Genomic DNA, 13,557 nt, shown 5'->3' with positions numbered 1-13,557 from the left:
ATGATTGCACGTGTTCGAGGGCGACGTTAGCGATTGTGTAAGGGAACAAAGAGGGGTTGCGACGGCGGTGGAAAGAGACTGTTTTACATTTGTCGGGGTTAAGTTTCATAAGCCAGGTGTCACACCATTCCTGCACGTGGTTAAGGTCATCTTGAATAGCGGTTTGATCTGTCGGGTTAGTGATTGAGCGATAGATTACACAGTCGTCAGCAAACAAACGGATACTAGAGGAGACATACGAAGCTAGGTCATTAATGTAAATTAAGAAGAGAAGGGGACCGAGAACGGAGCCTTGTGGGACACCTGATGTTACTGGAAGGGGGTTAGAGGGCACTTCATCGAGTGAAACAAACTGGGAGCGGTTAGTTAGAAATTCCTCAATCCAAGTTAAAATATCAGTGTGTATATTTAAAGATCTAAGTTTCATTAGCAGTCTCTTATGAGGTACCTTGTCGAACGCTTTTGAGAAATCCAGAAATATTACGTCAGTCGGTAGGTTAGTATCGAGACTTGTGTGCAGATCCTGGACAAAAAGGGCTAATTGGGTTTCGCAAGAGTAGCCCTTACGGAACCCGTGCTGGGCAGGATGGAAGAAGTTATTGGCGTCAAGAAAGTGAATGATTTGGGAGTAGATGACGTGTTCCATGATTTTACAGGGTACGCTTGTAAGAGAGATTGGGCGATAATTAAGGGGGCTGTCTTTGCTACCTGATTTAAAGACCGGAGTGATCTTCCCCACCTTCCAGTCATCTGGTAAGTGGCCTGTGCGAAGTGACTGTGAGAATAACAATGACAAAATCACTGAAGAAATAGATTTCGTGTTTTTAAGAATTTTAGAATTGATTTCGTCCACACCTGCTGAAGAAGACAGTTTCAATTTTTCGATAACAGACAATACACCCGATGGAACAAATGTGATAGGCGACATATTAGACAGGATACAGTTCGGTAACGCAGGAAACGGTATATGGGTTTCGTTGGTAAAAACAGATGAAAAGGCAGCATTGAACAATTCAGCGCTGTCAGCAGGACTCATATCATCGCCAGCTTCATTTTTCAATGTAACAGTGCGGGATTCCTGCGGGTTAATGATTTGCCAAAATTTTCTGGGGTTATTGGTTAGAATCTTGGGCAAGTCTGTGTGAAAAAACGAGTGTTTCGCGCTGCGTATGGCGAGCAAATATGCTTTTTCGGCCGCGTAGTATTTATCCCAATTCTGAGCTATAGGTTTTATCTTGGCAGCCCGAAATAATAGTTTCTTCTTATTGTCTAGTTTTTTCAGGGTTTTTGTGAACCATGGTTTCTGACAAGATGCGCGAAATGTGGTTTTCGGTATGTACTTTCTTGCCAATTCCCCTATTTTGTTTTTGAAAATCGTCCAGTTGTCCTCTATTGATCTGTTCCAAAAGTCTGCTTCGAAGTCCGGAAAGAAATTTAGAAGTTCGTAATTTATTGCCTCTGCTTCGAAGTCCGGAAAGAAATTTAGAAGTTCGTAATTTATTGCCTCGTAGTTTCCTTTATCGTACAGACTGATAGTTTTAGCATGAGGCTTGCGGGACAACTGGTCGAAATTCCAGACTGAGTGTATGACCTTGTGATCGCTGATTTCACGAAGGTATGTAAGTGAAGATAAACTGTCAGGTTGCATTGTTAGTATCAAGTCTAGTATGTTGGCTGAGTTGTTTGTCACGCGGGTTGGCTCCGATACCAGCTGGGTGAGATTAAAGTTCAAGCAGATATTTATGAATTCTTTTGTTTCAGTACTGCTCCCTGTCAAAGCGACTTGGTCTTTCCAGTCAATATCGGGATAGTTAAAATCGCCAAAAAGCAGGACATGTGCGTTGGGTTGTTTAACAGCGAGGTAATTCAATATGTCGTTAAGTTTCTCTGGAAAATCTGGGCTGCTTTGTGGGGGCCGATAGCACACTCCAAGCAGCAGAGTTAGTGGCGTAGAACGAATACGAAGCCATAATATTTCTATGTCAGATGTAATATCAACAACTGAGCACGATAGTGACTTGCTAGTGGCGATTAAAACACCTCCCCCTCGAGCCCCTTTGCGGTCGTTCCGAAAAACGTCAAAATTCGGGAGATCAGCCAGGATTTCTTTGTCCGTAACGTCACTTGACAGCCACGTTTCGGTTATAACGAGTATATTGCTGTCGGATGACAAAACAAGATTAGATATTTGCTCGCGCTTAGAAAGAAAACTGCGGGCGTTAGTGTAGATTACGGAAGTGGAAATATTTGGACGTAATCGATTGCATGGGCGGTGTGACGGTTGGCGGTGCTTTTTGGATTGCTACGTGATTTCTTTGACGGTTTGTGTCATTTCATCGAAGACGTACCGCTTTAAGCCAAGCAGCAACGTTTTGTAAGGGCATGAAAAAGCGGTGGATTTGCTTCTAGCGAAGGCAATGAGGTGTTTCCGTGAATTTTGGACCGAACGAGAGAAATCCTGCCCTATTGAGTAAGTTGTGCCTTTTAGTTTTTTGCCGTTAGACAGGATTGTTTCTTTAGTTTTAAAGGATGTACATTTTACAATGACCGGGCGGTTCTGGCCAGGCTTGTGACGGCCGAGCCTATGTGCCCTTTCAAGTTCTTTCGGGTCAATTTCAACGTTTAAGTGTTCGCTGCAGAGGCTCCTAATTAGTTCTTCGGACTCAGAGAAAGTTTCAGAATGGTTAGTATCTGGAAGACCATAGAATATTAGGTTGTTCCGTCGCGAGCGGTTTTCCGCATCGTCAAACCGGGCCTCCAGCGTTTGAATGTGACGAGCTGTGGCGCCTACACCGGTCTCTAACGCCGTTATTTGTGTTTGAACGGTTGAAAGGCTTTGGTAGTGTTTTTCGAGCTGCGTTATTCTATTACTTAGGTCACTGATAGTTTTTTCCGTAGTATGCAGTTGCGTTTTTAGGTCTTGCACCTCGGAGAGAAGCGTAGCCTGCCCAGCAGATATTTTTTTTAGCTCATCGAGAATAACGGCACTATCATCAAGAGGCCCTGGATTGCTTTCAATGTCCCCAGACAGTAATATCAATAAACAATGTATGACATCAATGCATTCGAAGGCCATGCATACACAACACTGCGGGCTCGGCAGCTGTACCAGACAGTAATTGCTTGATTTTTTAGAAAACAGAGAGCTTTGTCTACTAACCTGCATGACGAACAAGAGCGGGTTAGATGACTGTTCCGTGGCGCAGCCACCGAGCCCACAGAGCGGCGCGCCGGGATGTTGCCGCTTTATAGCTGCTGCTGATGTCGATGAAGATGGGATTTCCGATGTCTGCAGGATCCATACTTCCTCGGGCGGGGGCGCCGCTTGACAGGCCAGAGTGTTGGGGTTGGAGGCGCATTGGGTACTGGTACCCGCGCTGGTGTCGAGCCACAAAGGCTCGCGGGCTGCTGGTCCGTCAGTCGCGGCAACGAGTGAAGCCGAGGAGAGTACGTGGATGACGAACGTGGCATACACCTGCATGACGAACAAGAGCGGGTTAGATGACTCTTCCGTGGCGCAGCCACCGAGCCCACAGAGCGGCGCGCCGGGATGTTGCCGCTTTATAGCTGCTGCTGATGTCGATGAAGATGGGATTTCCGATGTCTGCAGGATCCATACTTCCTCGGGCGGGGGCGCCGCTTGACAGGCCAGAGTGTTGGGGTTGGAGGCGCATTGGGTACTGGTACCCGCGCTGGTGTCGAGCCACAAAGGCTCGCGGGCTGCTGGTCCGTCAGTCGCGGCAACGACTGAAGCCGAGGAGAGTACGTGGATGACGAACGTAGCATACACCTGCATGACGAACAAGAGCGGGTTAGATGACTGTTCCGTGGCGCAGCCACCGAGCCCACCGAGACACGGGGCTATCGTCGACAACTTTGTACGTTATGTCTGTAACCTGGCGCAGCACCCGATATGGTCCAAAAAACCGTTTAAGAAATTTTTCACAGTCCTCGACGTCGGACGGGAGTCCATACCGAGACTCTGCTGCCAGGTTTGTACACGGCAGTCCTGTGGTGGAGGTTCTGGCCCTGGGAGTCGTACAGCTGTTGCCGTCTTGTTCGAACACGCGCTAGTTGCCGCGCTTCCTCTGCTCGTTCCATGAATTCGTGCAGCTCCATGTTGCCGCCGGTGGTGCCATGGGGCAACATTGTATCCAGCATGGTGGTCTCAGTTCGGCCATAAAGAAGAGACAATGGCGTCATTCTTGTCGTGTTTTGTTGAGCCGTGTTGAACCTTGGCAACGCAGCATCCTATGCCTTGTGCTCCACGTCGGTGTACATGCTGAGCATGTCCGCTATTGTCTTGTTTAGGCGCTCATTAAGGTCGTTTCCCTACGGGTGATGACTTAGGATGGGAGGTACCACTGAGTCACATGACCTCCTCGACGAGGGCAGCAGGAAATGCTTTTCCTCTGTCAGTAATAACGATAGCAGGAGCACCGTGGCAGAGAAGAATCTTCGTAACACAAAACTAGGCGACCTCCAGAGTGGTTCCCCGCTTCAGAGCTTCCGTTTCTGCATACCTAGTGAGGGAGTCCGTGGCAACTATAATCCACTTGTTACCAGCGAACAATGTGAGAAATGGTCCCAAAAGGTCCATTCCGACCTGCTCAAAAGGTTTTGCTGGAATCTGAACAGGGTGTAGTAGACCCGCTGGTCGGAGTGGCGGTGCTTTAGGACGTTGGCACTCGTGACACGTGCAAACGCAGTGTCGCACCGTGGCTGCCAGCTTGGGCAACCAATAGGATGGCTGGATCCTGGCCATGGTACGGGTATAGCCTAGGTGACCCGCTGTCGGCTCGTCGCGGCAAGCCCGCAAAACTTCGTTGCGGAGGGTTGCGGCATCCACAAGAAGGTAGCTTCTGCCACGTAAGGAAAAGTTTGTCCTGTATAGAACTCCATTCCGGAATCCGAAAGATGATACCCCCCTCAAAAACGGCTTCTGCACAGTGGAAGTCCGTCCTTCCGAGACTTCTATGAGTGGCCGCAGCTCAGGATATGCGTCTTGATACTCCGACAGACAGGATGCGTCGAGCTCGCCAAGAAATGCGTCGTCATTGCCGTAGTCATTTGACGACTCTACAATAGCTAGTGCTCGCGAGAGACAGTCGGCATCGGCATGTTGTTGACCGGACTTGTACACGACAGTGACATCAAACTCTTGTAGCCTTCGGCTTCAGCGTGCTAAGCGTACGGAAGGGTCTTTTAAGCTAATTATCCAGCAGAGTGAGTGGTGATTCCTGAGCACCGTGAACGGACGCCTATATAGGTACGGTCGAAATTTGAGCACCGTCCATACGATGGCCAGACACTCCTTTTCGGTTGCCGAATAGCTCGCTTCAGTCCGTGAGAGTGTTCTGCTGGCATACGCTATAACTATCTTGACACCGTCTTGCCATTGCAGAAGGACAGCCCCAAGTCCATTGTTACTGCGTCCGTATAGAGCGTGGTGGCGGCGTTTTCGTCAAAAATGCCCCGCACTGGTGGCATTTGCAGCTGTTGCCACAGTTCGTCGAACGCTCTCGGTTGTTCGTCACTCCATAAGAATGCGACATCATCCCGCGTAAGACGAGGCAGGGGCGCCGCCATGTGGAGGAAGGTCTTAATAAATCACCGGTAGTAGGAGCACAGGCCTAAAAAACACCTCACGACTTCATGGTTGACGGGCGTGGGGAACTGGGCGACCGCTTCTACCTTACCAGGATCAGGATGAACTCCGGCAGGGCTGACCACATAGCCAAGGAACAACAGTTCCTCGTATTAAAAGTGGCATTTCTCAGGTTTCAGCGTAAGTCTGACCGATCTTATGGCGTCGAAGACCGACTGAAGACGTTCCAGGTGTTCTTCGAGCGTTGTTGAAAATACGACCACGTCGTCCAAGTATACCAAGCATGTTAGCCACTTGAGGCCCGACAGCACGGTGTCCATAGGTTTTTGAAAAGTAGCCGAGACCATGAACAATGCAGAGGTTAAAACTTTGAATTCTTAAAGTCCATCCACAGTAACAAAAACAGTTTTCTCCCGGTCTCTTTCATCAACTTCCATGTGTCAATATCCGGTTTTAATATCTATGGACGAAAAATAGCGGGCGCTTCGCAGTCTGTCTAACGAGTCCTCAATCCGAGGCAACGGGTGAACGACTTTTTTTCACATGGTTGAGCTTGTGATACTCCACACAAAATTACAATGTCCCATCATTCTTTTTGACCAAAATGACCGGAGACGCCCAGGGGCTATTCGACGGCACGATGAAGTCGTCTTCCAGCATTTGCTGTACTTGCCGCCTTATCGCGTCTCGCTCCTTGGAGGCCACAGGTAAGGGTTCTGGCGTATAGATCTCGTCGTTTCCTCGGTAATTATTCGATGTTTTGTGAAATGTGTCGGGCCGACACCAGTCGTTGTCGAAAAGTAGTCCTCGTAGTGCTGAAGGAAGTCAAGGCGCGCTCGGTGGTTTTCCGATGAAAGGTTGGTGTTGACCTCGACTGTGAATTTAGCGCTTGCCGTTATGGTTGGGCTGGTTTGAAGCTGAAAATAGCATTCTCCTTTGTCGATACCGTAAATGCTAATGTATTCCCTCTCGCGATGTGCCGGCGTTCGGTGGAGAAATTCGTCCACAATGCATTAGTGCAGCCGCCTGACAGGCGCACAAGGCCTATTGCGATGGCAAAGTCTTGGTCGAAAAAGAGCGCAGTATGCAGTTCGGCAACCCAGTCGGCGGTGCAGGGATCGTCGCTTCATATCGGAACGAATGCACAGGATCGCGGTGGCAGGCTCACGTCTTCATTGGCGATATGAAGTTGCAAACGGCGCTGGTCGGTTAGCTGTTCGCGAGATGGGTTTGTGGATTTTCTCACCAGGCGCTCTCCATTATCTATAACGGCATTGTACTCGCGCAGAAAATCGATACCCAAGATCAGGTCCTTGCAGCACCGCTGAAGAACGACAAAAATACCACCAAAGTGAGCGCCCCACAAACCAATCCGTGCTGTACATTTCCCAACTGGCGTCATGAGGTGACCTCTAGCAGATCGAAACTGCGGGCCATCCCAGAGTCTTGACCTTCCGTAAATGGTGGGAAAGTTCTTGGCTCATGATTGTATAATCCCCGCCGGTGTCGAGTAACGTGGTCACCTCATGCCCGTCGATGGTAATAGGAAGGTCGCATTCGCGAATCTGTCAGTATTTAGTCGCGTCGTCGTCGTGTACTTGCATTGGGGTGGTAATATGTCGGTAATCTGTTGCGTCTTTGTTGCTTTATCTTGAAACGTCGTCTGCGTCGCTTGAAGGTCTTTACATTTGTGGTCTTCAGCCACCTTGCCTCCGGAGGTTGCTTCGCCTAGTTTTCGCGCCGGTGGCTGGGAAACCTTCCCGGATGGCTGTCTCCAGGGTTACGATGGGTCGGCGAGAACTCGGCGGCGGGAGATCGCGAGCGTGATCGATGACAGTCGGGAGACGTAGCGTTTTCGGCGGGGAAATAATTGGCGATATCGGCAGTCCGCTGTCCCAAACGCGGACGAGGAGCTGTACGAGAGAATCCGGAAAGACCAATGCCGCGATAGGTGCAGCGTCACTGTATGAGGCCAGGTTCACCACAGTGGTAGCACAACGGGCGCCCGTCTGCTGTGCGCCACAAGTTCATCTTTCATACTGGCGTACCTAGAGAAGGTTCCTGTGTGGGCCAAGGATGTAACGGCAGGGGTGGCTGGCGACGTGGCGGGACAGCAGGTTCCTGTGTGGGCCAAGGATGTACCTGCAAGATTGGCTGGCAGCGTGGCGGGGGCGGTAGAGTCGGCAGTGTTGGCGGTTGCTGACGAATAGCCGCGGCGTAGCTCGTAGGGCAATGTTGTTTCGGGGGATCAAATGGTGAGAACACTTGGTGTATCTCCTCGCGCACCATCCTGGCCAGAGAAGGAGCCGACTGCTGGGACGAAATAACAAGATTATTTAGCTCTTCGCGAAGAACTGGCCGTATTAGGTCAGCAAAGACCTCTTGTAACAGTTCATACTAGCGACATCGGTGCGACTTCTGGTTGTAATTCGGGCATATTGTCGGCTGCGCTGTTGCACAGCCCGCTCGACAGCCGTGGCCTTATTGATAAAATCTTGCCCCGTGCGTGGTAGGTTTCTAACAAGCCCAGAAAACAGCTGCTCCTTGACTCCGTGCATTAGGTATGGGAGCTCAGACATGTTTGGATGGACGCGGCGTAAAAGTCGAGCCATGCCCCCTGAAAACATGGCGACAGTCTCGTTTGGCTTTTGAAACCGCGTCTCCAGAAACGCCACGCTTGGTCTCGTCGGTCAGTGTTCGGAAAGGTTTCCTGGAGCTCCTGACGGAAGTCGTTCCAAGCCGTCAATCTCCTCGCGTGATTCTCATACCACCTGCGAGCCCCATCCTCCAGCGACTAATAGACTTGCCCCATCTTCTCGCGATCATCCCATCGGTAGAAATCGGCAACGCGCTCAAAATGCGCAACCCAGTCTTCAACATCTTCGAACGCCTCACCATGAAACGCGTTCTTGGTGCGGGGTTGATAAAATACCACCTCGGAAGTGGCCATCAGCGGAGGTGCTCGAGATTGAGGTAGGGTAGTTAACACCAGAGGTTGACTCCGGGGTACGTTGTTAGGCAGGCCCGAGAGTTCTGGGGACAGAACGAGCTTGCGGCGACTGGTCCGATGCACGGGGGTGTCGACGAGACGAGGCCATTCTGCGCTCGTGTCCGTCTGGGATCCGGACATGGGTGTACCCTGCACCTCCACCTGTGATCGTCTCGGTAGATGCAGGCAAAATTGTCTGTACGGTGTTGCACCGATTTATTAGGGGCGGCACTTAAAACGGAATTGCGAGAGAGCAAGTCAGATCTCAGCAAACATGGCTGACCGAATCAAGCGTGCGGGGCCCGGGGCACGCGTTTATGTCTTCGGCTTCGTGCTAGCCGGCTGACCAGGAAACAGGGCACGTATCGATCACTTGGAGATTGTACCAAGTGCAATAACCCGTATACACCATTAAACAGGGGTTTACCCTGCTTAACACACCACACATGTAAAAATATTTAATATTCTGATAACGGTATGCTCTATTTACCTTCCTCCAGAACTAGCACTTTCCAGCTCTGACTCTGAGGTGCTGGTCGACCAGCTGCCCGAACCATACATCATAACAGGGGACCCTAATGCATACAATTCTCTTTGGGGCTCTTATCGCACGGATGCCCAAGGTCGCCTGATAGAGACGTTTTAACAGCCTCTGGAGCATGCTTTTTCAATAAGAAACAGCATACATACCATAACATAGGACACAACACATACTCATATCTTGACTTGGCTATTGGCTCCACAGTTGTCTTTCCTTGTCTTCAGTGGGGCGTGGGCACGGACCTATATGGTAGTGACTACTTTCCACCTCACGAACATATGTCGGTAAAGGCTCATGATGTCCATCTCCCCAAAACAGTTCTAGTGAAGAAAGAGCTAACTGGAATACATTTACAGGAACATCCAAAGTACACCAGATATCCATAGGACACCTACATGTTAAAGAAGCTGCCCGAGTCCTTATGGCGCACATCGTCGACGCCGCCGAAAAGTCCATCCCCACGCCGGGTGTGCCTCGCGCAACCAGGGGAGGCCATAGCGGAATGAGCTGCACCCCTTTCATAATCAGGAAAAATTCTCTTGTGGAGGAATTGGCACCTACAATCTCTCTTTTCGTGTATGTAGATGACGTCCAGATATTCTTTAAATCATGTAGTATGTCAATCTCCGGACGTCAAGCCGAGCTCGGTGTCAAGAAACTTGCCGGTTCTATAGACAAGAATGGCTTTACTCTGAGTCCTCGATAACCTCTTGCGTTATGTTCTCGAGAAAGCGTGGGGTGCATCCGGACCCAGACATTACATTTAATGGCGTGTCGCTTCCTGTGAACAAGAAGCACAAGTTTCTAGGTGTTGTTTACGCAAAAACGCATATTTATTCTACACATCAAGGAATTTAGGCATAATAGTCTGAAAACAATGAATATCCTGAAGGTTCTCTCCCACCAATCATATGGGGCTGAGAAAAAACTCCTTCTGTGCTTGTATATTGCTTTGGTTGGGTCTCGTTTGGACTATGACAGCTAGAACAGCCTTGCGAATGCTGCACTTATTGCTACACTTGTGGGTTCGTCTTGCGTGGGGAGCTTTTCGCACTAGTCCGGTCCAAAGTCTATGTCGATTGTAACGAGTGGTGCTTTGAGAACCAACGGACGTACATGGACTTGCTTATACTTTTAAAATTACCTCGCTGAATAACCATCCTTTTTATCCAGTCCTTAACAATACATCCACATCTCTGCTGTTTGTAAATCATCCATCCGTTCCTCTGCCGTTTTCACTTAGAGTGAGAGAGCGAGATGTGTACAGATCATCGCTTTCAGACAATTTACCGCGTTGGAGCGTTCGCCCTGCGTACTGCGCCCTTCTTTTATGAAAGCTGACAAAAATTGCGCACCACGAGCTGCTATACTGCCTAACGTTCTGTTTCGGCATTTTAAATACCCATGCGTAAAATTTTACAGTAACCCTTCTAGAACATCCACCATGCTGTCCTGCGCGGCTCATCGTCCGAATTTCAATGCAGCCAGAACCGCGAGCGTTCACACAAGTATTTTCGTTTTCAGCAGAAGCATACCGAACAATACTCGTACAACACATTCTTGAAAACCAAATTCCAAATTGCGTCATCTGTACAGATTCCTTGAGTGTTGTTTCCGCACTATCATCGCACAAGCCTCCCAAAACCCACATAGTTATTCTTTTGTTCAACGCTATTATGTCAGTGTATGCGCAAAGGCATGAGCTGCTCCACTGCGGTGTCCCCGGACACGCTGGGATCGCTTGGAATGAGTTGGCAGACGAGAGGGCCGCTGCTGCTGCACTCAGAAACTCTGTAGGCTTTAGAACGGTGCCCTATACAGACCTCAAGCTACACATAAGACAACACTTGCGTAGAGCATGGCAAATACATTGGAATGAACAGACAGAGAACAAACTACAAGTAATCAAGCCACACTTGGGAAGTTACACAGCTGACTCACACAACAGGTACTCGGAAGTCACCTTGGCTAGGATACGGATAGGGCGACGAATGCAACTCAGTCGTATCTGCTCACCGGATCTTCTAGACCCCAACGCAGCAGGTGTGGGGAGGCCCTCTCCGTAGTCCACATACTCATTCAATGCAAGGTACTCGACACCTAACGACGCAAAGATTTTCCGGAACTGCGCAGACAACACATCCCACTACACCCATCAACACTTATTGGCCGACAACCCAACCCAATGTTTTCTAACAAGCATATTTTCCAGTTTTCATCAAATGTCCAGTTTTGACTGCTTCTTCCATATCATGCATAATCACACTGGCCCTATACACTAGCTATCTTTATGCAATCGGTTCACTGTTGTTTTTACTCGACAATTTATATTTAATTGCAGATCCGTCCTCATTAAATAACTTTGTCTTTGGCGTTCTTTGCCCTTGTTGGCCTAGCGGCAATAAACTCAAACGATCATCATCATCAACAATTCCAATTTTGGCTTTTCTCTTCCACGAACCATAAAGGTCGTTGTTTCTCATGCACTTTCCTCTTCACATCCACCACAACACTTTCAACACTCTCTGCGTCGTTGCACATAAAGAAATGTATGCGAATCAATCTTGCGATGTTATTCTGCTGCTAGTCGCAATAGCAAAGTGCAAGGCTGACCAAACGAAATGTGAAATTCTGGGCAACCAGCATGCCATTAGCAACATCCAGTTTGACCTTCCCACAATGCGACTGTGTAAAAACAACCCAACAACAATCGTTGGCAGCTTTCCACAAGGATGAGTTTTATTCGCCTTACCGGGCTGCCGCCTTGCTGATGCAAATCCGAAACGAAAATTTAATGTGTTGTGATTTTGGCAATGTCAGACCACAGATGGTATCAATTGGTCTGTTGGCGCGCAATGTGCTGTCTGCTTCCTAGAACAGGAGTCGTCACGGGGTATAGAAGTTTTTTTCTTTACGTTTTTTGTTTAGTTTAAAAAGTTGAGTTTCAACACAACATTTTAAAATATTCTGCGCTGAGTTTGCACTCTATTGATCCGTGCTTTTATTTGCTGCTGTCACCCTTCGAATGGGCGAAATACCAAAAGGTACATTTGGCTCTCTACCTTCCCTTCTTTGTCCGACCTTTAAAACCAAAACTTGCCACCACTGCGAAAGAACGGAGTGGTGTGGTGCCTCATAGAATCTTCGTTGTTTTAGGCACATTAGGGCGGACAACATCGCCCTTTTGTAACACAATTAAGAGTATTAGTAAAGAAGCAGAACGAATTTTAGTGCGTATTCCCAAAAGAATTTCCTCTCCCGCTTCATTCCCCCAATCACACTTCCACTTTGCTATCGCATAATCTGTATAAAGGTCTGCATCTTAGGGGAGGAGAAACAGCGTGGATGTCAGGCAGAACTCCGACGTCTGCGTCAGGGAGAGCGGATATTCGTAATAACTATATGAAATTCATTCCAGTGACCAGAGCAATAAAGTGTGACTGAGCGTTAACTACAGCTCCCATTTAGCAAAAATTAGGCTCAGCCCATTCTGAAAGTTAATGCTAAAAATATAAATAGGTGGTCACACAACGGATCTCAAACGTGCACTCTAGCAGGGATGAACCACAGTATAGCAGGGATAAAACTAGTGGAAATAATGCCAAAATTTCTGCCGGAACACAAAGAAACGAAATCGAGAAAAACACGCACATGTAATGCATCCGTTGCCAATAATTATTGCAAGTATATAGTATCAGTTGTTATTATGTTGCGCAAATACAATGTATCAGGTGTGAAGAAGTATTGCTCACCTTTCGGCTTAAAAATTACCTAAGAATAAATAATTGTCTCCAGAAAATTTTCAATTGAACAGCGGACGGAACAATTGCTAACACCGAGCAGCAATTACTTAAAATGTGGCGCATTTCGACCATTCATTTTCTTCTCTTGGCAGTCGGCTTTAGTGACGTGATTGCATTGTCTGCCATGGACGGCATTAAAGGACAGAATCGGCATCTTCGGCCTACGAAGTTCATACAAGAAGTGCATATTAATGCCTGAAATAGCAAATATTTCGTCTTTTTGGTTAATTAAAGAAAAATACCACAAAAGCGAGACAAAGCCAAGTAGTTGGATTCTCTTTCCCCCAGTATAGACCCAGTGCAGCAATGCAGCGAGAGAACACACTCAAATGTGGGCCACGCCCTATTCACGCCTTTTGTAGTGCGTTCCCTTGGACTGGGGTATGCCACCTGAAAAATAAGCAAATATAATGAATGGCATTTTTAAAGAGTGTGGAGAGGGGGCAATTGCGGAAGCCCGCGAGTGGCCGGAGAAGAGGCGCCGTTCCCCTCGCTCCGCAGCCAGGGCACGTCATGGGTCACGCGGAAACCCGGCGGCAGGGCGGTGAACATGACTTCATTCGGGAGGTGAGAAGAGAGGCACAGAGAGAGCGCGCGGGTCTCGGGAGACGACGAC

The 13,557-nt window shown here is 48.6% G+C and overlaps 1 protein-coding gene across 1 annotated transcript; it reads right to left on the bottom strand.

The window, feature by feature from the left end:
- Positions 1 to 1,882: 1,882 nt before the first annotated feature.
- LOC144177923 (uncharacterized) lies at positions 1,883 to 3,842 on the bottom strand. The gene has a single exon (XM_077705507.1). It carries the CDS (start codon positions 3,794 to 3,796, stop codon positions 2,303 to 2,305), a length of 1,494 nt encoding a protein of 497 aa, XP_077561633.1. The 5' UTR covers positions 3,797 to 3,842; the 3' UTR covers positions 1,883 to 2,302.
- Between the last annotated feature and the right edge of the window lie 9,715 nt (positions 3,843 to 13,557).

Source organism: Haemaphysalis longicornis, unplaced genomic scaffold (genome assembly GCF_048455015.1).
Source record: "Haemaphysalis longicornis isolate Haplotype H1 unplaced genomic scaffold, Haemaphysalis longicornis Haplotype H1 scaffold_34, whole genome shotgun sequence".
NCBI lineage: Eukaryota > Metazoa > Arthropoda > Arachnida > Ixodida > Ixodidae > Haemaphysalis > Haemaphysalis longicornis.
This window is presented reverse-complemented; position numbering and strand designations above follow the sequence as displayed.

Coding starts and splice junctions, on each gene's coding strand:
- LOC144177923 (XM_077705507.1), bottom strand. CDS start 3,796: ATGCAGGTGTATGCTACGTTCGTCATCCACGTACTCTCCTCGGCTTCA.